General features: G+C 47.6%; 1 protein-coding gene across 4 annotated transcripts in view; it reads right to left on the bottom strand.

The window, feature by feature from the left end:
* The window catches only part of SAMHD1 (SAM and HD domain containing deoxynucleoside triphosphate triphosphohydrolase 1), a 75639-nt gene extending 54217 nt beyond the window's left edge, over positions 1-21422 (bottom strand). The window contains exons 1-2 of one of the 4 annotated variants that reach the window (XM_038369349.2): positions 21010-21422; positions 14971-15037 (exon numbers count right to left, since the gene is read on the bottom strand). In XM_038369349.2, coding sequence (XP_038225277.1) covers positions 14971-15037; positions 21010-21226 — 284 coding nt within the window. In that variant the 5' untranslated portion in view covers positions 21227-21422. Of the gene's footprint in view, positions 1-13901; positions 13931-14970; positions 15038-21009 lie in introns of those variants that run through there. The other 3 variants (XM_043495660.1, XM_038369351.2, XM_043495661.1) reach the window with 3 other exon arrangements.
* Between the last annotated feature and the right edge of the window lie 2767 nt (positions 21423-24189).

Below are 24189 nucleotides of genomic sequence, written 5' to 3' on the forward strand. Positions count from 1 at the left end.
CTTTGGGGCCATGCTGGTACCAGTGCAGAGTCTGAACTGCATGTTGAATTTAACGGTGGTGGATGTCTAAAAGACATCTTTTCCACAACTGGTGTCAGTTTTTCCCCTAGCAGTACCCGTAGGGGAGCACCCCTAGCGACCCCTAGAGTGGAGCCTCTATGGAACGGTATAAGAGGCGCTGTGTGCTCTCCCCGCCCTCAGTTCCTTCTTGCTAGACAACTCCGACAGAGGGGAAAGAGGGCGGGATGTGGAATGGACATGAGCAACACAACTCGAAGAACACCAGTTACAGAAAAGGTATCTGTCTTTTCTTCGAGTGATCGCTCATGTGCATTCCACAATAGGTGATTCCAAGCTATATCTGTTGGAGGTGGGTAGGAGTTCAGACACTTGGGATGGAGCACAGCCTTGCTGAACCCAACGTCCTCCCTGGTTTGGGAGATGATCGCACAATGCGAGGTGAATGTATGAACCAAAGACCATGTGGCAGCCCTACAAATGTCCTGAATGGGGATGTGAGCCAGAAAGGCAGCCGACGAGGCTTGCGCCCTAGACAAGTGCGCCCTTACAATCAGAGGCGGGGGGACTCCCACCAGGTTGTAACAGGTATGAATACACGAGGTGATCCAGTTGGAGAGCCGCTGAGTGGAGATCGGCTGACCTCTCATGCATTCAGCCGAGGCGATGAATAGCTGCAAGGACTTCCAGAACAGCTTTGTATGTTCTAGGTAAAAGGCCAGAGCCCGCCTCACATCCAGCATGTGGAGGCGGCGCTCCTCACTGGACCCATGGGGCTTGGGACAGAGCACCAGAAGGAAAGCGTCCTGAGCCATATGGTAGGTGGAAACCACCTTGGGGAGGAATGAGGGATGTGGTCGGAGCTGGACCTTATCCTTATGGAACACAGTTTATGGGGGTTGAGAGGTTAGGGCCCGGAGCTCTGAGACCAGTTTAGCGATGTGATCGCCACCAGGAAGTCTACCTTGCACAAGAGGTGCGACCAGGAGCATGTAGCTAGCGATTCAAATAGGGGACCTGTCAACCTGGTCAGCACCAAGTTCAGATCCCACTGGGGGGCCTAACATACGGGAAGAGACAATCCAACCCCTTAAGGAATCAGCCAGTCAAAGCATGGGACAACACCGTGTGGCCCTGCACTGGTTGGTGGAAGGCTGATATGGTCACCAAGTGCACCTTGACGGACAAGGGTGATAGGCCTTGGGCTCTAAGGTAAAGGAGGTAATCCAAAATGAGCTGAATCAGAGCGGCCACAGGCAAAAAGCCCTGATCAGCTGCCCGCCGAGACCACTTTGCCAGGTAGGCCAGACATGTGGAGGGCCATCTGCTTTCCAGGAGAATGTGCTGAACCCCTTCTGAGCAAGTCCTCTCCTCCTGGCCTAACCATTGAGCAGCCACACCATGAGGTGGAGTGCCGCTAGGTTGGCATGGAGGAGGCAGCCTGGTCCTGGGCTTGCAAGTGTCACACGACGCTAAACGAACACTAAACTACAGGTACTACTAACTATGAACTAACAGAGTCCAAGAGGGAAGCTGCAGCCAAGCTGGAGCAGAGCAGTTCTGATGCACCTTCACTGGCGGCAAGAAAGAACTGAGGGTGGGGTGGAGCGCACAGCATTCCTTACACCATGCCATAGAAGTGCCACTCTAGGGGTTGCTAGGGGCACTCCCCTAGGGTTACTGCTAGGGGGAAAACTTCCAGCACCGGTGCCCGTGGCAAGGATGCACACCTATTGTGGAATGCATATGTGCAATCACTCGAAGAAGAACTTTTCATTTATACATTGCAGCCAAGATTGGAGATGCCAACAAACAGCGGTAGTGTTATCTGCTTTTCGTTTCCCTGTAGGGTTGGGTGAGGGGGAGAGGAACATGCAGAGTAGTTCATGTACAGAGGGATGTCCCTTGGGTTCTCCTGAGAGGTCTCCATGAAACTTTCATGAAGGTACTCTGCAATCCTCTCCTGAAGCTTTCTAGGGATGGCTGCCTTAGTTCTTCTTTCATAATAGAACACTTTCTCATGCCACTCCACAGTGACTTTGGCTGGCACCACTGGGCTAGTGGCATACGGGCCCCTACAGCTTCAGAACATCAGTAGCAGCTATGCCTTTGTTACCCTCAGGAGTGAGAAATCAGCGTGCTGCCACAAGCACACATTCATTGTAACTGAACAGGACTGCAGAACTCGCAATTTTAGTGGAAAATACATAATAATTATACACATACTGTAAGCACCACATAATACATAGGCTAATTAAAAGACAGTGTGATATTCAGTAATGTACATTACAATTCCTAACACTCCCCAAAACTTCAGGGCAGGTATGGCACATTAATGTATCTGATCATTAAAGTGCTTTCAAGGACTCCATCAGCTGAACAGCTGTGTGTTCAGCTCTTCTAATAGTCCTCATGTATAGCTGTTCAAACTCAGCAAACAGCTACTCCACCTCCACCATGAGAGCAACTTTTCACCCTTTGCCTCTCAAATATTATGCAAGACACAGGCAGCTATAGCCATTGGGATATTTTTCTCACTGAAATCTAATTATGTGAGTAAACACTCATTCTGAACCTGCTGAGACAGTAGCAGAATCCTCTCTTAGTACTGTTGAGGTGGCCGGTGTATGGCTTCGTGAGCCAGATCGCTATCGGCTTTTCAACATTGGTAGATTACCATTTGCAGTCAGGAAAAACCTGTCTCTGCTTGCAGCTTTCTGAATAGTCCTCTGTTCTTAAAAACCCGAGCATCATTCATCTTCCTTGACCAGCCCCCACTGGTAACAGTGAAGCATCCCCAGTGATCCATTAGCACTTGCATAACCATTGAAAAGCAGCCCTTTTTCTATTGATGTACTTTGTGGCAAGACGGGCTGGGGCCTAAATACAGATATGTACGCCATCTATCACCCCATCACAGTACAGAAGCCCCATAGCTGCAGATCTATCTACGATGTCCTGCACATTACTGAGAGTCAGAATCCTGCATACCAGACGATTAGTACACTATACACTTGCATGACAACAGCCCCCACTGTGGATTTTCCAATTCCAAAATGATTTCACATTGACCTATGGCAATCCAGCATTGCACTACTTGCTTCTCAGCAGGCAATGCAGCTCTCATTCTGGTGCCATGCACTGGACGGCTGGCGCAAGTTCTGCACACAGATTCAGCAACATGACCTTTCATATTTGAAAGTTCTGAAACCACCGCTCATCATCCCAAACATGCATTACAATGCAATCCACCAGTCAGTACTCATTTCTCAGGCCCAAAAGTGGTAGTCCTTCATCTGTAGCTCCTCTGCGAATGCAAACAATGGGAATTGTTTTTCACTGTGGCCCTTAAAAATGTGTGCTTAAGAAATTGTCATGTCTGTTGTTGGGGTACTTCCTGTGGTTCTATAAACACCAGAGAATCATGCATTTTGTGTTTGCAATGTTTGTGACAACAGTGCAGAGCTGCGTGAGCTCCATGTTTCTGCCACAGATAAGCGACAAGCACCACACAGGTTTGTGGGATTTTTTTTTTTTTTTTTTAAAAATGAAAGCTATGAGATAGGGATGGCATTATGTATTGGAGACAGTTGCATGATGAGAACTTGACCCCAGCTCCCAGAGTGATTTCTACTCCACAACATATTGTGAAAATCTCTCAAAAGGCACTGCACCGACAAGTGGTGCATAGTACACTGGAATATCTATCCATGATGCACTACACTTTGCATATTTACCAGAAGTGCTTGTTGATGCTAAGTGCTGATGTAAGCGGCCAAGCACGCACGTGCCTGAGCTACATGTTAACTGTGGGAACTTTGTGCCACTGAAACTTACATCAACCAAAGTTTGCACTGTTGACATGGCCTAAACAAGTTCTTCTGCCCCTATCCACAGGGAACACATCCCAGAATGGGAGTAGCCACAGGACACAGTACAGGAGACAATTCTCGCAGCAATCTACATTCATTTTATTTCTAATGAGTCAGTATTCAACCTCAAGATATACATTTTTAACAAAGCTAAGGTCGGGGTGGGTGAAGACAAAGAGAAAAACCTCTAACCTAGAGAAGGATCCAGAACCGAAGAAAAAAACAGCTGCCATTCAAACTTTACCTGTGTACGTGATGAACAGCTATACTATGACAGATACAAACAGATGTGCCCAGTGGAGGACAATCCAATCAACACCACACATACAGTACAATTTGAATTGGAAAAAACACTTTGTTAATGCAGAGTTACGGTTGCCTGGTAATAGCTCCAGAATATGGAGGTCAGTAAAACCTCAGATTTCTGAAAAACCAGGAAATAGTGTTAAGGTAAATACCCAAGCAACCTTAATTCTGACCCCTTGGAACTGGCAATTATTTGCATGAGTTCCAATTGCATTCACCATGTTTGGTGTAGCTGTACTGGAAGGTGGCGGAATTAGTTGCAGCAGCTTGTTAGAATTGTGATTGTGATATGAGATCTGGGTCTGAGTCCCTCTCATTTGTCATATTAAAGGAAAGAGAATTGTAGAGTATCAGGGTTGGAAGGGACCTCAGGAGGTCATCTAGTCCAACCCCCTGCTCAAAGCAGGACCAATCCCCAACTTAATCATCCCAGCTACGGCTTTGTCAAGCCTGACCTTAAAAAGTTCTAAAGGAAGGAGATTCCACCACCTCCCTAGGTAATGCATTCCAGTGTTTCACCACCCTCCTAGTGAAAAAGTTTTTCCTAATATCCAACCTAAACCTCCCCCACTGCAACTTGAGACCATTACTCCTTGTTCTGTCATCTGCTACCACTGAGAACAGTCTAGATCCATCCTCTTTGGAGCCCCCTTTCAGGTAGTTGAAAGCAGCTATCAAATCCCCCCTCATTCTTCTCTTCCGTAGACTAAACAATCCCAGTTCCCTCAGCCTCTCCTCGTAAGTCATGTGTTCCAGTCCCCCAATCATTTTTGTTGCCCTCCGCTGGATGTTTTCCAGTTTTTCAACATCCTTCTTGTAGTGGGGGGCCCATATGTACCTTGGGTTCCAGTCTGCTTCTTTTCAATACAGAATTGTGTAGATTGTATCAGTAGCAGGGCACTGGGGTCTTCTTGCCATGGGTATTGTCAGTCATGAGGTGGGACAGGAGAACAGTCTGTGGATTTAACGATAGATGAGGGAAAGTATAGGTTTTGTGCCCAGGATACTGCTAGAGTGAAGGGGTTCTAAAAGGGTACGAAGGAGCTATTAAATTTTTATAAGTGTGGTATTCTGTTGGGGGAAGAGGCTCAGTGTTTGAGCATAAGGCAAGAGTAGTTGATGCCTGTCCATTACAGTGAAAAGACAGAGTGCAAGTACATGTATTATGGCTGTTTCGGGGCATCACTCAAAGAGGGCAGAGTTAAGGTTGCCCAAGTGTTTACACATTAACTATATTTCCTGATTTTCAGAAGTCTAAATTTTGCTGAATTTTATGTCTGGGAAGTGCACAAGCCATCACCAGGTAACCTTACCTCTGCATTAATCAATTTTTTTGCCATTTAATTTCCTAGAGTTAAAAAAAAAAAAAAGTGTTTGTTGGAAGGAGTTAATGGTCATTCAGACAGTTGTAGGCCCCATGTAGGTTTGCAGCCAATATGCTACTATGGCCAGGCAATAATCACAAGACCTAGCTTTTATATAGTGATTTCCATCAGCAGATCTCAAAGAACTTTACATCATTATCCTCATTTTATACCTGGGAAACTGTGGCACAGAGCCAAAATGACTTGCCCAAGGTCACCCAACTGGCCAGTGACAGAGCTAGGAATAGTTCCAGTCTGACTAGGCCACACAGTTGTGATGCGAGTCCTCAGTGCTCGTTCCCACTCCTATATGCTTGATGCAGAGGAATGGTGATAATGGTCATACTTTGAAATGTTTCCAAATTGTAGTTACTCACAGGGCTGGTGAGAGAAATCTAATCCATGGTCCATATAACAGTTAGGGCCCTACCAAATTCACATCCATATTGGTCAATTTCATGATCATTGGATTTTAAAAATCATAAATTTCATTATTTCAACTAATTAAATCTGAAATTCCAGGGTGTTGTAATTGTAGGGATCCTGACCCAAAAAGCAGTTGGGGGAGGAGGAGTCACAAGGTTATTGTGGGGGGAGGAGGGATTGCAGTACTGCTACCCTTACTTCTGCGCTGCTGCTGGCTGCGACACTGCCTTCAGAGCCAGGCAGCTGGAGAGCAGCAGCTGCTGACTGGGAGCCCAGCTCTGAAGGCAGAGCCACTGCCAGTAGAAGCACAGAAGTAAGCATGGCCTGGTATGGCATTGCCATCCTTACTTCTGTGCTGCTGTTTGCGGAGCGCTGCCTTCAGAGCTGGGTGCCTGGCCAATAGCTGCTGCTCTCCAGCCACCCAGCTCTGAAGGCAGCACAGAAATAAGGGTGGCAACACTGCGATCCCCCCTAAAATAACGTTGCCACCCCTCAAACTCCCTTTTGGGTCAGGGCCCCCAATTTGAGGTCTCCCCTATGAAATCTGTATGGTATAGGGTAAAAGCACACAACACCAGATTTCACGAGGAACCACATTTCACGGACCGTGACGCGTTTTTTGTGGCCGTGAATTTGGTTGGGCCCTAACCATAGTTGTCACAGTAACTTTACACATGAGAGATGACTGGTGTTTCTCTTACTCTCCACCTCTGCCCCACAACACATAGGTCAGTGGCTCTCTACCTTTCCAGACTACTATATCCCTTTCAGGAGTCTGGTTTGTCTTGCAAACCCTCAAGCTACACCTCACTTAAAAACAACTTGCTTACAAAAATCAGACTTAAAAATACAAAAAAGTGTCACAGAATACCATTACTGAAAAATTGCTTACTTATTTTTGCCATATAATTATAAAAGCAATTGACTGGAATATAAATATTGTACTTACATTTCAGTGTATAGAGCACTATAAACAAGTCACTGTCTGTATGAAATTTTAGTTTGTACAGACTTCACTAGTGCTTTGTCTGTAGCCTGTTATAAAATTAGGCAAATCTCTAGATGAGTTGATGTATCCCTTGGAACATCTCTGAGTACCCCCAGGGGTGCGCATACCCTGGGTTGAGAACCACTGATGTAGGCCCCTCCACTCCAACATTTAAGCTCCCCCACCCCTTCCCATCAAACCATTAGTTAGCACCATAGAAACCATTAGCTTGTAAGAAGCTATTCCTTGCTGTCTCCTGCCCTACGCTGCTCTATACATATCACAGGCAACAGCTTACTGGAGGGCCGCACTCTACTTACTTATGTAGCTAAAGCTGGGCCCTTCATTCCTGCTACCTAGCTCCAGGTGGGACTCCTTCCCCTCTTCAGCCAGGCTTCCAGAGCCATGTCCCAGGTCCACACAGCCCGCCCCTCCTCCAAACTGGGTCCTTCCCCCACACTCTCGCAAGCCCCTCTTTTCCTACACAGGGGTTAGATGTATCCTAACTATTCATTTTCTGGAATTCATGTTTTTAAATGTGCATTACCTTTAGTTCCCCCACCCCAGATCCCAGCTCCTATGGAGGGGCAGGGGAAGGAGCTCAGACACCTCAAGAGAAGCAGGATCCCGCAAATTCCAGAACACACAGCAAGAAGGGAGATTGACTCAGACCCTGAACAGAGCATAGGGCTTCCCCAGACCACAGCAAATACAGGGAAGAATTCACCGCTGACAGGTCCTGCTATCCCTAAGCCCCCATCTTCTTCTGCTACCCCTCGCATTCTCCGACCCTTTCAGTCTTTCTTCCTTCCTTCCTTCTCCCCCAGCTCCTACCTCCTTTACTCTTACCCAAGCCCCACAACCCTTCTTCCTTTCCCTGTCACCAATTCCCATTTATCCCCGCTGAAATAAACATTAATAAACTTATGAAAATCATCAAGACTCAGTTTCCACACCAGTACTACTATATTAGTTCATTGGTCACTTGGTGATGGTTACAACTAAAATAAATATCAATTTAAGAATATGCATTATTATATTCTATATCCTAGCAACAATAAGCATTGTCCAACACACTTACAACAGGGTCAGGCCTGGGAAGTACATTCCCATCACTGTGTAACTCCAGATGGGTAAGGAAAACTTTGACAAAGAAACCCCTAGAAAACCTTGCTTTGTATACACTATAATACACAAGTGATGTCATTGGCTAAGGTCCAATAGCCAAAGACGGATGAGGCAGTTTAGGGCTACACTCTGCTCTCTTCGAGGTTTTTTTCCTTTTCTCATTTTGCTATATTTTTCCCTAGCCACTGAACTAAGCATTTATTTCTAAGCAAACATATAATCAATTATTTAGTGCACCTGGTACCCAGTTAACCATATTTCTTTTATTTCTATTGCTTAGCCCAAACCTTAACTAAGATAATGCTGGTATTTTAAAGGGCACTACAAATTTATAACAAATTTTCTCATGAGCTGCACAGGGCTTCAGCTTTCTCGACGATGTGATGCCGTTCCAGGAAAAAGAATTGCTGAGAACACATGGGGTTCCACCTACCAAGGAAGGGGAAGAGAATCTTCGGATACCGACTGGCTAACTTAGTGAGGTGGGCTTAAAGTAGGTTTTATATGGGATAGCGATAAAAGCCCACAGGGAAGTCCAGAACATGGACACGTAGGTGAAGGATGGAATCTGGGGGGGCGGAGGGTAGGGCGCGGCGGAATATGGGCAATCATAGCAAGGGCAAAGAAGAGTCAAAAGGAATAGAAGGGAAATTAATGAAAATTTAAGATGTCTATATACTGATACAAGAAGTATGGGGAATAAACAAACTAGAAATATTAGTGAATACTCAAAATTATGACAAGTGCCATCACAGAGACTTACGGGGGAAATAATTCATTTGACTGGAATATTGGTATAGAAGAGTACAGCTTGTTCAGGAAGGACAGGCAGGGAAAAGGGGAGGAGGTGTTGTCTTGTACATCAGAGATGTATACACTTGAACTGAGGTGGAGATAGTGAGAGGCAGACCTGTTAAAAGCCTTGGGGTAAAGATAAAAGGAAAAACAAGGGAAATGTCATGACATGAGTAACCTACAACTGCTAGAAACCTAGTATAATGATCTCAGCACTAGTCTGATCTCTACTTGTGACCAAAGAAAGGTTTCTGGAATCTCTCAACTTTAAGAAAAGCTGGATTGTTTTTTTTTCAGGTGCTGTATCTGAGGAGCCCCGGGGTGAATGGCCCCAAATCTGAATCGCTATAACAGAATTCCATGCCCCTAGGAGAGGCACCAAGTTTCAAGGAAATTTGCGGGCTTGTCTACACTTAAAACCCTTCAGCACTGCAGCTGCACCGCTGTAGCTCTTCAGTGAAGAGACTACCTTCAGAACCGTTCCCGTTAGCACAAGCAGTGTCTACACTGAAGCACTACAGTGGTGCAACTGTGCTACTGTAGTGTCTTAAGTGTAGACAAGCCCTTAGAAGGATCAAGCTTTAAAGAGAAAGCTGGTCTTAAATCTAAATATAGCAAAAAGTATAATAATAAATTAAAGAAGACTTTTGAACAATGCAAAAAAGTACACCGACACCATCTTAGAGAGAGTAATTCTGCTTAGACAATAGTGTCAGTGAGAAGGTCCTCGGGGGTTATACAGGACAACAGAATACAAAGGAGTTATCCAACACTATCTTTTAAAACGCAGTGTATAAACTCAGACTATACTGAGTGAAACAGGCAATAATTAACATGCTCTATCCAGGAGTGGCTCGAGGTGTAGTATGTTCAGTTTGAGGCATATCAAAAATGACATGAAAATTCAGGGAACAATAAAATTGACTGGAAAAATAAGCCTATATCTGAAAAAGTTAAGAGTTGGGCAAGGTTAATCTGGAGAAAATAGCAGTGACAAGACACGTGATAACTATCAACAGAAAGGGCAGCTATAAAGAGGACAGGAACTAAAGGATCCGATTTGTAAATGAGACTTGAAATAACTTGTCTTTGCTTTAGGTTTAAGCCCGTAACTGTTAAGTAATATTTAAGAAAGCTTGTCTCATGTCACCAAGTGTACCAAGGAAAGTAGTGGAGTTACCACAAGAAATACCCAAAGCTGAGACTTGATACTTGTCAGGAATAGTTCAGGATCCCATCACAATGCACAGGGAGGACTAAAATATATACCTACCAATCCCAGGCCAGCGCCAATGATTCCCATCAGGCTCAGTCAACTGATACAGAAATTAATATTCTAGTTCAGTGAGCAAAGTCAGAAGTGCCAGACTGCACTGGCTACTTCGGAAAATAAAATCAGGCACAGAGATAAAGTTACGATGTCAACAAACTAATGGCTCCTTGATAAGGATGATTGAAGATGCTGAAGGTTTCAAACCTATTATTTTATCAACTGAGATTTGCCAATTGTTATAGAATCTTCAGGTCCAATATTCTGTCTCAGAGGATCCCATGCTGAAGAGGAGACAAAGGGTGGAGCAGGATACCCTTTGGCATTCCTTTACATCACAATGAAGCAAATAAAGCCTGAAACATTTTTCCTCCATTAATTCAAAAATACTGAACATATAAGCCAGCTGGCGGAGAACCACATGGCAATTCTGTGGGTTCATTCTATACCCTACAATAGTTAAATATAACTATTCACAAGCCCTGTCCACAGTAGCGCAAAAAAAATGTGTTAGATAAAAACATGTTCAAAACAACTCACTAACAAAGTTCTGGAAGAGCTGAGCATGAGGACTATGTTCAGACATGGCTGTGCTTACACTGTTGTAATTGGATTTTATGCTACAGTGTGAACAGGAATTTCTCCTTCTCACAGCATACATGCAGTACAGGCTAGCCTCTCCCACAAGCAGTCTGAGCAAGGACAACTTGCATCTCAAGTGAATTTAAAAATAATCACATTTTAAAAAAATTATAGGCTCCCTCCTTCCAAAACAAGCTGCTGATCTGACCTGACCCACATTCAAATATCCTAGAAATACTGCCTGGTCAGCAGAGGCAGCCCAAGACTAAAAATGAAAGCTGGTTTCTGAATTTGATTTTCTTGTAAATATCAATGAAAGGCAGCTGTACCTCTACTATACTACAGAAAAAGCATCCAGAACTAGTAACCTGCACCCTTCCCAAAGTGCAGCATGGGCACAAAAGGGTGAGCAGAGCTGGAAGAAAAGTTCATTGAAGTGATTGGCTTGGTGTCTTTAGTTACCCATTACTTCTGCATGCCTGTGGAAATTGAAGATGGGGGCAGTTTTCAATTTTAGCCTGACACTGATATATTAATTGGTCCTTGTGCAATGAAGTACACATGGAAGGATGCTTTCCCACTCTTATCACCATTTAACAAGCTGCATGTCCTGTTAGAATCATAAGGTTGCAAGAGCCAAGATGCTGGATTTGTTGTGTCTAAACCATCCAAAACAGATGGCTATCCAACCTCTTTTGGAAAACCTCCAGGGAAGGAGATTCCCTAGAAAGGGAGCGGAATATTGGCATCAGAAAGTTCTATGACAATGACAGAGTCTGAAGAATGTGTTAATCCAACTGCAGGAAACGACTGAAAAGGAGAGATAGGGAACAGAAGGGAAGACACGTGACAGCATCAGGGATGTCAAAGTGAATTGAGGAAGAAGAATGTGGTTTTTCTCTCTCCCCTACTCCCCCCATTTGCTAATTTTGTCTTTTTTTTTTAAAAAAAAAAAGACAAATGTCAAAATTAATCTTTCCTTGTTTTGTTGAATCATTTTGAAACATCTGAACCGTGTCTGTACTAGTCATAGCAGCAGTACTACTGCCTCTCTGCTGAAACGCACTAAATCTGAGAGCATAGATCAGTCATGCAGAGTGTTTGGGACTAAAGACCAAAGTTTATAATGTAAAAGGAAACAGAAAAAGAGCTTTCCTCCACCATTCAGTACAGCCACCTCTGAAACAGTAAATGCAGCGGGAGGGCATGCACCTAATTATCAGTGTGTGTTGTCAACCAAGGGGATGCAGAGTTACGGTTGCATGGGAATGTATTTCTTGGTTTTCTCAAGTTTGACTTTTGCTGAATTTGACATTTTGGGAGGGCACAAGCTATCACCAGCCAACCTTAACTACAGTAATGTAGGGGTTTTTTTTTGGTTTTGTTTGTTTGTTTTTAACAAATTATTATAAATAAGGTGTTGATGTGGCTAATCACCAAAAGCCAAGGTGAAAATAGAATTTAAAATCTGCTTTTGAAGTCTTTACTAAGACTTGTTTCTGATAGCAAAAGAAAACATGAGTTACAAAGTAGAAGCATAAGGACAATGTGCCCTAGCAGGAAAAGACTTCTTATAAAACAACATAATATAGGATTCATTTCTCCTCGACACTGAATTGGAGACTGAGGCCTGGTCTACACATAGGTTTTGTACATAACTATTTGTTTAAGAATGTGATTTTTTTTTTTTAAAACAGAAATACTTATACCATTAGAAGCCATACTATTGAGGCAGTTATACCAGTATAAAGTGGCTTATACTGATACAGCCTATTCCCGTTCCTAGATGAGATTAAGGACTTGTCTACATAGTAAAGTTTAACCAGGTTTTTGTCACATTTTTTACACAAAAAACCTGTGAGAAATACAGTGTTAAATTTGCAAGTCAGGCACTCAAGTTAGGAAATGCCAGAATTAGGGTGCTAATGCAACCTAATTCACCTTTCTTGAACTACAGTACCATTATAAGAAAAGGAGTACTTGTGGCACCTTAGAGACTAACAAATTTATTAGAGCATAAGCTTTCGTGAGCTACAGTTCACTTCATCGGATGCATTTGGTGGAAAAAACAGAGGAGAGATTTATATACACACACACAGAGAACATGAAACAACGGGTGTGTGTGTGTGTGTGTATATAAATCTCTCCTCTGTTTTTTCCACCAAATGCATCCGATGAAGTGAGCTGTAGCTCACGAAAGCTTATGCTCTAATAAATTTGTTAGTCTCTAAGGTGCCACAAGTACTCCTTTTCTTTTTGCGAATACAGACTAACACGGCTGCTACTCTGAAACCTGTCAGTACCATTATAATCACATACTACTTTTTCCACAGGACTCCTACCTCATTCCATGTAAAGAATGGAGGGTGTTCACTGGTAAGGCTGATACATGCTGCCCTGGAGACCTGGATTCTATCCCTGCCTCTGCCACAGAGTTCCTATGTGATGCTAATCAAGACCACTTTTACAGGTGGTTACTCTGTACATTCATTTTCTGAAGGCCTTCCTCATTTCATGGGTTTTCTCCTTGTTGTTCAGTGCATGGCTCCAGACTTTATTTACTGCACACTATTCAAATCTTACTCTGAAGATAGAATTATTAATTTCCTCAAGGACTTTTCTTCAGTGCTTAATCATTATAGTATCTGAGACCTGCACAAATATTAATTGATTTTCACAACACTCTGCTGAGGTGAAGAGTTGGTATTATCCCTCATTTTATAGATGGGGCACAGAGATTAAGGTCTAAACTGTCCACTAATTTTGGGTGTGCAATTTGAGATACCCAAGACCTGATTTTTCAGAGAACTAGGAATTAGTGTGTTCAACACCTAACTCCCAGTGACAGCAGTTTCAGGTACGAGTGCTCAGCACTTCTGCAAATCAGACCAAGGGTCTCAAATCAGGCACCAGAAGAGGAGGATCATACAGTTAGTGAGCACCTGTGAACAGTTGGTCTAAGTCACTTGCCCAGCACCACACAGGAACTCTGTGGCAGAGGCAGATTGCTTCCCTGGAGAATGGATTCTTTCAACTGACTATGAGACTATCTCACTACTGTAATCCTCAGCTTCATTCACTACACACCTTCCAACTTCAGTAAGAAATGAAATAGGAGTCTTACAGACATCAGCCTCATTTACTGTACAAACCTGATTCATCCCTAGAACAGATCCTGCCTGTTCACTGAATGAGCAGGGATCCTGTGGAAAAAAAATAATATGTGATCATATAACTAAAACTCTCAAGTTTGTAAAGTGCTTTGAGATCCTGGAATTACAAAGGTGTTATATTAATGCAAAGTAGCATCAGTGTATATCAAGGTGTTCAGATGCACAAACAACTTTAGTCAGTTTTGTATTTAATCTAGTGTTAAATTCTAATTTATTTAATCAACACTATCCACTAGCCACCCCATTTAAACATGCCTCCTAAAGTTTGCACCCTCTCCACTGAGCCATACACATGGAATATGCCAGCATCCATAACAGTTGATAATATACAACTACAAACTAATAACCCAAATTCTGTTCCAGTTATCTCCTTGTCATCTTTAACCTGTTCTTCTTGCAAATGTTTTTCACATCTCTTTTATAATAGTTGTGATAGTTATACATTCTGCCAAAGGGCACAATATTACCCCCAAAAACCCCCAATAGTCACAGAACAAAGCCAGCTGCACATAAAATGACATCCTCAATCAGTTTTTAGCTCTGTTTAATAATTGGCTTATATATCTCTTTTCAAATAATTACAACCCTTATTTTTAAATCAAGAAGTATTTTACAAAATGTACACACTTTTACACATCACTCCAAGCATATCAAGGTGTTTCATTTCTAACAGGCTGTCAGCCTTGACATGAATACCCGAAATTACACAATAGCAAATAAGAGGTGAGCTAACCAAGACAAGATACTGAAATATCATACCACAGGAATCAAAGGACAACATTTGCAATGAATCACCTGATGAATTTTCTTCCCAAGATGTAGTATTAAACCTTGGTTAGTTTCAGTGAAGATCAGCACCAACAGTTCCTTTATACCACCGCCATCGGGTTTTTTTTTAAGGCATAGACAAAACTTAGGACAGTTAAACAAAGCCAATGATGAGAAATAAAGATCCCAGAGTTATTAAATGACCAAAATTTCTCAGACAGGAAATGGTCTCAAAAGTTCATTTAGCTCATGTTACTACATCAGTAAAAGTTGTTCTTACCCAACTCCTAGGTCTTTAAGTTCAGATTTAGTGAGGTAAGGCAGCACTGCCCCGGTGATTTGATTTTCTGAGGAGTTAAAGGAACAACTGTTACTTCTAGGCTTTCGTGTAAGTATTTAAGCTTCTGGAATACTTTACAATGGAAGTATTTAAGCACTGCTGTCTAACATTTATTTTAATTTAGCTAAATAATCCACTTTATAATAGGATTCTCCTAAAATATCCAGATCTCATTTATGAACCACATGTAGGATGAGATTTCAGATCTTGACATTTGAAACTCAAGTGCATCCACTTCAATTTTACTAAAGCTCTAAGTTCTTGAGGGGGGAAAAAAATCATATTCATATGTATTTAAATGACAATGATAGTGTCCAGTCTTGGTCAAATCAAAACTCCAGATAAGGTCAAAGTTGTAAGATTTGTAAAGTATTTTCTAATATAATTATTAGAGATTTTCTAAAGGTTCCCCATTTATAATGCAGCACACAATATCCTTTTCACCCATTTGTTACTTTATTTTAAAAATTCACTTAGCAAAACATTTGGCCCTCAACTGTAGACAAAGCCTAAATTCAGGAGGCGGGGGGAGCAGAGGGAAGGCGCTGATCTGCGGGGTCCACTGACGAGCGGGAGGGCGGGCGCGTAGGGGGGCTGCCAGCCATGGACAAAGCAGGAGGCCACACTATGTTATAGGGGAGCATTGTACAACTATAAATGAGCATGTTCTGTAATGGAGCAGGGACGCAAGATCGAAACAATGTTAAGCGACATTAAGGACATTAAGTGGGGAGTTACTGTAGATGGTCCAGGCTGGGAAAAGTGGTAGAGTGGAGATCCATACAATGAGAGGATTAATTATTACAAGATTAGATAAACTCTTCAACACTATGTTTAAGGATCACCATATAAAACCCTAAAACAGAACAGTAAGAATAAAGCTATGAAGGGCCTTGAAAGTTAGAACAAGAAGCTTGACTAACATAATGGAAGAGTATTGTGTTTGCATGTTGATATAGCTGTGTTGGTTCCAGGCTGTCAGAGAGACAAGGTGGGCGAGGTAATATTTTTTAATGGGACCAAATTCTGTTAGCGAAAGAGACAAGCTTTTGGTAAGGGATTCAAAGAGGTTGATGTGATCAGAGCAACAAGCAGTGAAGGTGAAATCAGCACAAACATCAAGGGTTAGGCCTAGTCTGCACCCTGAGTTTGTACCAGTATAATGACACCAGTTGGGGGGGTGATTCTTTTTTACTGATTAATACTGGAACAACCCTTAGGGCTTGTCTACACTATCAAGTTTTGTTGACAAAACTTATATCGACACCCAAAAGTCGACAAAACAAAAATCGCCAAAGGGTGTTCACACTTACTCCCTCCGTCAACAGACTACGTCCACACTGGGGACACCATCATCGACAGGGTAAGCAATGCACCCTGGGTACGCATCCCACAGTGCAGTGTTGTGGGAAGGAAGATCTGATCGCTGCACATCTTGGGATTCTCCCCAAGTTCTCCCACAGCCCCCCTCAGCTGCCGAGAACAGCATCATGAGTAGCTCTGTGAGCTCTCCGTGCTGAGGAATGGCAAAGCAGCACGGCTGTCTGTACCCTCCCCCCTGCAGCAGCAGTCTGCCTGCTGCTGTGATCCTAGTGCCGAACAGAACAGGAGCATTCCAATGATTTCCTCCCCAAAGGGAGCAGCCCACAGATACCTCCCCTAGCTTTGAAAGGAGAGGGGCACATGTCTGCAGGGCAGCAGAGATCAAAACACTAAGCAGAGCAATTAGGGCAGGTATTGTGGGATCCGATGAAGTGGGCTGTAGCTCACGAAAGCTTATGCTCTAATAAATTTGTTAGTCTATAAGGTGCCACAATTCCTCCTGTTCTTTTTTTGGTGGAAGACAGTTCTGTCCCCAAAACAATCAGCAGTGTCCACACTGGCTCTTTGTCAATGATAAAGGGAGGGGAAAAAGACGAAAGTCTCTCGTAGGGATGGAAATTTTTTGTTGCCAAAACTGGATGTTTTTTGCGACAAAAGTCCCATTGTAGCGTGTACGCTCTTGCTGTTTTGTCGCCAAAGGCAGTTTTTGGCAACAAAAATTGCCAGTGTAGACAAGCCCTTATAGCTGTTTTTAGTGGTATAACTTATTCATCTTCCTGTATCGGAATAACTATATTGGGATAAAATACTTTACCATCAATATATCTGTACCAAGACCAGGACGGGGGGTGTGTGGAGAGTAAGGGGGGGGGACGGTGAAGTTAAAGTGGTACAACTTCCTAGTGCAGACATTGCCTCAGACCAGGTCTACACTAGGAATTTAGATCAACTCAGCTACATAGTTGAGAGAGAGAAAAATCCACATCCAAGTGATGTAGTTAAACTGATTTAAATCCTGGTGTAACAGGGGTAAGTCGATGGACGAATTCTTCCATCGACCGAGCTACCACTTCTTAAGGAGTGAGATTAACTACAGTGACTCTTGCTGTAGTAAGTGTCTACACTGAAGGGCTACAGCTTTGCGGCTGCAGCATTTCTAGCTAAGAGAGAGCCTCAATTTAGAAAGAAAATACTCTTTGATACTCTACTCAAACTACAAAAACTCAGGGTAACTGGATATTTCTCTTAAAGTTATCTAGAAAATTAGGTCATAACCATGTCACTCAGGGGTGTGAAAAACCTGCACCCTCGAATGGCACAGTTAAGCTGACAAATCCGTCAGCACTAGGTTGACCGACTAATTCTTCTGCTGACCTAGCCACCATCTCTGAGGAAGGCAGATTACCTATGGCAACGGCAGAACCCCTCCCATCAACATGTGTAGTCTCTATACCAGTGGTTCCCAAACTGTAACAACCTGTGAACCCCTTTTACTAAAATGTCAAGTCTCATGAACCCTCTCATCAAAACAAATTTCCAGGGATTTTCTCCTTTACCTGAGTATAAATTATAAAAGCAGTGATCTTGGAAATATAAAATTTGTTTTTATTACATGCTTATTACACATAATTAATTATTTATCATCATTACAGTATTTTTATTACATTATGAAAACAGCATCACTCTTCCAAGATCTCACTTTCGTAGCTTGTAACACTTTGAATAAGCCTGTTATAAGACAAGGCTCCTATGTTTCATCAACAAGTATCAGATGTGAAACAGCATGAAGGTATTTAAGAAGCCAACTCAGAGTTCCTCCTGCACAAGCATTCAGGTCTTGAGCAGTCCAGGAAAACAACGCATGTTACAACAAAGCTTAAACTTGTTTTTAAAATTATTATGAAGAACAACACTAGCTGCCTATTTAATTTGAAAAACAGCAAAAAATATCCACCTCCCTTTCCAAGACTCCTTATAAGAAATTAAGTTTAAATCTTCTCAGTCTGCTAGATATGCTTGCTTTGATCTGCTTGTCTCTTAGAAGTCCAGGGGCTCCAGGCTGCTGGACCCCTGCTGCCCGGGGTCCCTAGGGATAGCTCTGTCCACCATTAGGAAATCCCCCCCCCCCCCGAGAGCCCCCAAAACATTTAGCCCAATTTGGGAACCACTGCTCTACACGAAGTGACACAGCTGCGCCTATGTAGCTGTGTTTAAATGTAAAAAAAAAAAAAAAAAAAAATCAGTTATTTAAATTGATATTAGGCTTAACACCCCAACAAAAATACTGGAGGAGTTCACATTTCTCAAGACTATTGCCTCAGATAGCATACAGACTCAGAAGGAAAACAACTCTTTAGCTGCATTTGGAAGATTTTACTAAGGGCTAATCTACACTACAGAGTTAGGTCAATATAAAGCAGTTTACATCGACCTAACTGTGGAAGCATCCCCTCCCCGCCCCCACTCACCTCACCCCAGCCTCCTCCCGATTGCTCCTAGACCTACCTCCCACTGCTTGCTAGCGCAAAACAGCTGTTTCGCAGTATAACAAGCTCCGGGAGGGATGTGAGAGGAATGGGAATGTGGGTGCAGGGATTTGGGAAAGGTATCGAATAGGGGCAGGTGGGGACCAGACCGGGAAGAGGCAGGAGCAGGGGTGGAGTCGGGGCATGGCCAGAGGGGAGTCGAGCACCCTCCGGCGCCAGCAGAACTCGGCATCTATGTCTACACTAAAATGTAGCTTTCACCAATGTTAACTCACCCACTATGCTGACTTAATAACTCCACCTCTGCAAGAGGGAAAGCACTTAGGTCGATGTAGTTAGGTCAGTGTCAGTGTAGACACTGTGTTGCTGCAATCCACTGTTGCTGCCTTTCAGAAGCCTTCCCACAATACCCTATGCCGAGTGTTAAATTGGTACAAGCACTCCTGGTGAAGACACACACAGTGGTGATAGAAACAGCATAGTGTGGGCATGCAAAAGTCATTTTATTACTCACACCTTCTTGTCAACTGTTTGAAATGAGCCATCCTGATTACCATAACAAAAGTGATTTTTCCTCCTGCTGATAATAGCCCACTTTAATTGATTTGTCTCATTAGAGTTGGTACAGCAACTCCCATCTTTTCGAGTTCTCTGTGTATATATATCTTCCTACTGTATTTTCCACTCCATGCATCTGATGAAGTGGGTTTTCGCCCACAAAAGCGTATGCCCAAATAAAGGTTAGTCTCTAAGGTGCCACAAGTACTCCTCGTTCTTTTTGCTGATACAGACTAACACGGCTACCACTCAGAAACCTGTCATTACTGTATTCAGAGTAGCAGCCGTGTTAGTCTGTATTCGCAAAAAGAAGAGGAGTACTTGTGGCACCTTAGAGACTAACAAATTTATTTGAGCATAAGCTAATGCATCCGATGAAGTGAGCTGTAGCTCACGAAAGCTTATGCTCTAATAAATTTGTTAGTCTCTAAGGTGCCACAAGGACTCCTTTTCTTTTTGCGAATACAGACTAACATGGCTGCTACTGTGAAACCTTTCTTTTTGTCATTACTGTAATGGCTGGACATGGATATAAGTTAGGTGGACTTAATTTTGTACTATAGACTTGTCCTAGACAGGTTATAAACGTAGGTTTCAGAGTAGCAGCCGTGTTAGTCTGTATTCGCAAAAAGAAAAGGAGTACTTGTGGCACCTTAGAGACTAACAAATTTATTAGAGCATAAGCTTTCGTGAGCTACAGCTCACTTCATCGGATGCATTTGGTGGAAAAAACAGGGGAGAGATTTATATACACACACAGAGAACATGAAACAATGGGTTTATCATACACACTGTAAGGAGAGTGATCACTTAAGATAAGCCATCACCAACAACAGGGGGAGGAAAGGAGGAAAACCTTTCATGGTGACAAGCAGGTAGGCTAAAGGTTTTCCTCCTTTCCTCCTTTCCCCCCCCTGCTGTTGGTGATGGCTTATCTTAAGTGATCACTCTCCTTACAGTGTGTATGATAAACCCATTGTTTCATGTTCTCTGTGTGTGTGTATATAAATCTCTCCTCTGTTTTTTCCACCAAATGCATCCGATGAAGTGAGCTGTAGCTCACGAAAGCTTATGCTCTAATAAATTTGTTCGTCTCTAAGGTGCCACAAGTCCTCCTTTTCTTTTTGTTATAAACGTAGGTTTAAATCACACAGAAACTAACGGAGCCCAGTATAGCTGCATCAGCGAGCCCAATCCTGGCTAACATCAAGCCCTACATATACATACGGGGTATAATAGCAATATGCAAAGAAGGCCTGGCGCTAGCTACGATCTGGCATGGGCCGTTTTCTCTGGGGGGTTTCCCTGGGGCTCCAGCCCAGGAAGAAGTAACAAGTCGGAGAGGGCGGGACCCCCATTGCTAACGCACAGGCGTGGCGCACTGAGCCAAACCGTGCCTGGGTGGGAACGGAGCGCGGCCGGCGCTGCCCGGTGTCCAGTCTAGGGCTCAGGCGGAGACACCAAGCCGCGGCGAGCTCCGCCCAGCGCAGCACCCTGCCCGCCCGGCGCCCGCTGCCCTGCTCCGCCCACACCACCAGCCGAGCCCGGGCCGGGCCGGGCCGGGCCAGGCGGCCCCCCCCCCCCCGCAGGGTCCAGCCGCCCCGGGCGGTACCTCGGAAGCGGCGCAGCAGGCCGGGCTCGCTAAAGCCGTTGCGGCAGAGGAAGTCGCAGACCTGCTCGGTGCCCCAGTGCCGCGGGTGGGGCCCCTCCGGGTCCATGGCCCCCCACGCGGAGACCCGCTTCTCGGGGGTGCAGAACCCATCGGGAGGGCTGGCGGGCCGACCACGCTTGGCGACGCCTCCGGCCACGGCAGCCCCGCTCCGGCTCATCGCCACAGCCGCCGGCTCCAGCCCGAGTGGCTCCCGCGCAGGCGCGCAACGCGCGCTCGCTCGCGCTCACCGGGGTCGGCAGGCGGGCCCAGCCTATGGTCGCGACCTCTGCCTGTCTCCGCCCGGGGGCGGGGCAAAGCGGCCAGCGCGGCCGGGACCGTGCGGGTGGGGCCCGTCAGGGCGCGCTGCGCTCGACTCCGCCTCGTTCGTCGATGGACACCCCCACGTCACAGACCGTTCCCGCGTCAACGGCACCGCCCCCCCCGTCAGTGACACCCCCGTCAGCTCTCAGGCACCGACTCCACACGGTCACTGACAGTCCCTGGCCCCCCTCCTCAGTCACCGACCCCCCCGACACTCCCCGGCCACCCCCTGCTCAGTCACCGACACTCCCCGGCCACCCCCTGCTCAGTCACCGACCCCCCCCGACACTCCCCGGCCACCCCCTGCTCAGTCACCGACACTCCCCGGCCACCCCCTGCTCAGTCACCGACCCCCCCCCCGACACTCCCCGGCCACCCCCTGCTCAGTCACCGACCCCCCCCCCGACACTCCCCGGCCACCCCCTCCTCAGTCACCGACACTCCCCGGCCACCCCCTCCTCAGTCACCGACCCCCCCCCGACACTCCCCGGCCACCCCCTGCTCAGTCACCGACCCCCCCCGACACTCCCCGGCCACCCCCTGCTCAGTCACCGACACTCCCCGGCCACCCCCTGCTCAGTCACCGACACTCCCCGACACTCCCCGGCCACCCCCTCCTCAGTCACCGACCCCCCCCCGACACTCCCCGGCCACCCCCTGCTCAGTCACCGACCCCCCCCCCGGACCCCCGGCCACCCCCTGCTCAGTCACACCGACACTCCCCGGCCACCCCCTGCTCAGTCACCGACCCCCCCCCCGACACTCCCCGGCCACCCCCTGCTCAGTCACCGACCCCCCCCCGACACTCCCCGGCCACCCCCTGCTCAGTCACCGACCCCCCCCGACACTCCCCGGCCACCCCCTGCTCAGTCACCGACCCCCCCCCCGACACTCCCCGGCCACCCCCCTCCTCAGTCACCGACACTCCCCGGCCACCCCCTCCTCAGTCACCGACCCCCCCCCGACACTCCCCGGCCACCCCCTGCTCAGTCACCGACACTCCCCGCCACCCCCTGCTCAGTCACCGACCCCCCCCCGACACTCCCCCGCCCCCCCCTCCTCAGTCACACGACCCCCCCCCGACACCCCCGGCCACCCCCTGCTCAGTCACCGACACTCCCCGGCCACCCCCTGCTCAGTCACCGACCCCCCCCCGACACTCCCCGGCCACCCCCTCCTCAGTCACCGACCCCCCCCCGACACTCCCCGGCCACCCTCTGCTCAGTCACCGACACTCCCCGGCCACCCCCTCCTCAGTCACCGACCCCCCCCGACACTCCCCGGCCACCCCCTGCTCAGTCACCGACCCCCCCCGACACTCCCCGGCCACCCCCTCCTCAGTCACCGACCCCCCCCGACACTCCCCGGCCAACCCCCTGCTCAGTCACCGACACCCCCCCGGCCACCCCCTCCTCAGTCACCGACCCCCCCGACACTCCCCGGCCACCCCCTGCTCAGTCACCGACCCCCCCCGACACTCCCCGGCCACCCCCTCCTCAGTCCCCGACACCCCCGGCCACCCCCTGCTCAGTCACCAACCCCCCTCCTGACACTCCCCGGCCACCCCTGCTCAGTCACCGACCCCCCCCGACACTACCCCGGCCACCCCCTGCTCATTCACCGACACTCCCCGGCCACCCACTGCTCAGTCACCGACCCCCCCCCGACACTCCCCGGCCACCCCTCCTCAGTCAACCGACCCCCCCGACACTCCCCGGCCACCCCCTCCTCAGTCACCGACCCCCCGGCCACCCCCTGCTCAGTCACCGACCCCCCCCGACACTCCCCGGCCACCCCCTGCTCAGTCACCGACCCCCCCCGACACTCCCCGGCACCCCCTGCTCAGTCACCGACCCCCCCGACACTCCCCGGCCACCCCCTGCTCAGTCACCGACACTCCCGGCCACCCCTGCTCAGTCACCGACCCCCCCCCGACACTCCCCGGCACCCCTCCTCAGTCACCGACCCCCCCGACACTCCCGGCCACCCTGCTCAGTCACCGACCCCCCCCCGACACTCCCGGCCACCCTGCTCAGTCACCGACACTCCCCGGCCACCCCTGCTCAGTCACCGACCCCCCCGACACTCCCCGGCCACCCCTGCTCAGTCACCGACCCCCCCGACACTCCCCGGCCACCCCTGCTCAGTCACCGACACCCCCCCCGACACTCCCCGGTCACCTGCTCAGTCACCGACCCCCCGACACTCCCCGGCCCCCCCCTGCTCAGTCACCGACCCCCCCCCGACACTACCCCGGCCACCCCTGCTCAGTCACCGACACCCCCCGCCACCCCCTGCTCAGTCACCGACCCCCCCCGACACTCCCCGGCCACCCCCTCCTCAGTCACCGACCCCCCCCGACACTCCCCTGCCACCCTCTGCTCAGTCACCGACACTCCCCGGCCACCCCCTGCTCAGTCACCGACCCCCCCCCGACACTCCCCGGCCACCCCCCTCCTCAGTCACCGACCCCCCCCGACACTCCCCGGCCACCCCCCTGCTCAGTCACCGACCCCCCCCGACACTCCCCGGCCACCCCCTCCTCAGTCACCGACCCCCCCCGACACTCCCCGGCCACCCCCTGCTCAGTCACCGACACCCCCGGCCACCCCCTCCTCAGTCACCGACCCCCCCCGACACTCCCCGGCCACCCCCTGCTCAGTCACCGACACTCCCGGCCACCCCCTGCTCAGTCACCGACCCCCCCCGACACTCACCCGGCCACCCCCTCCTCAGTCACCGACCCCCCGACACTCCCGGCCACCCCCTGCTCAGTCACCGACACCCCCCGGCCACCCCTGCTCAGTCACCGACCCCCCC

This window comes from Dermochelys coriacea, chromosome 13 (genome assembly GCF_009764565.3).
Source record: "Dermochelys coriacea isolate rDerCor1 chromosome 13, rDerCor1.pri.v4, whole genome shotgun sequence".
In the NCBI taxonomy this organism is placed as follows: Eukaryota; Metazoa; Chordata; order Testudines; family Dermochelyidae; genus Dermochelys; species Dermochelys coriacea.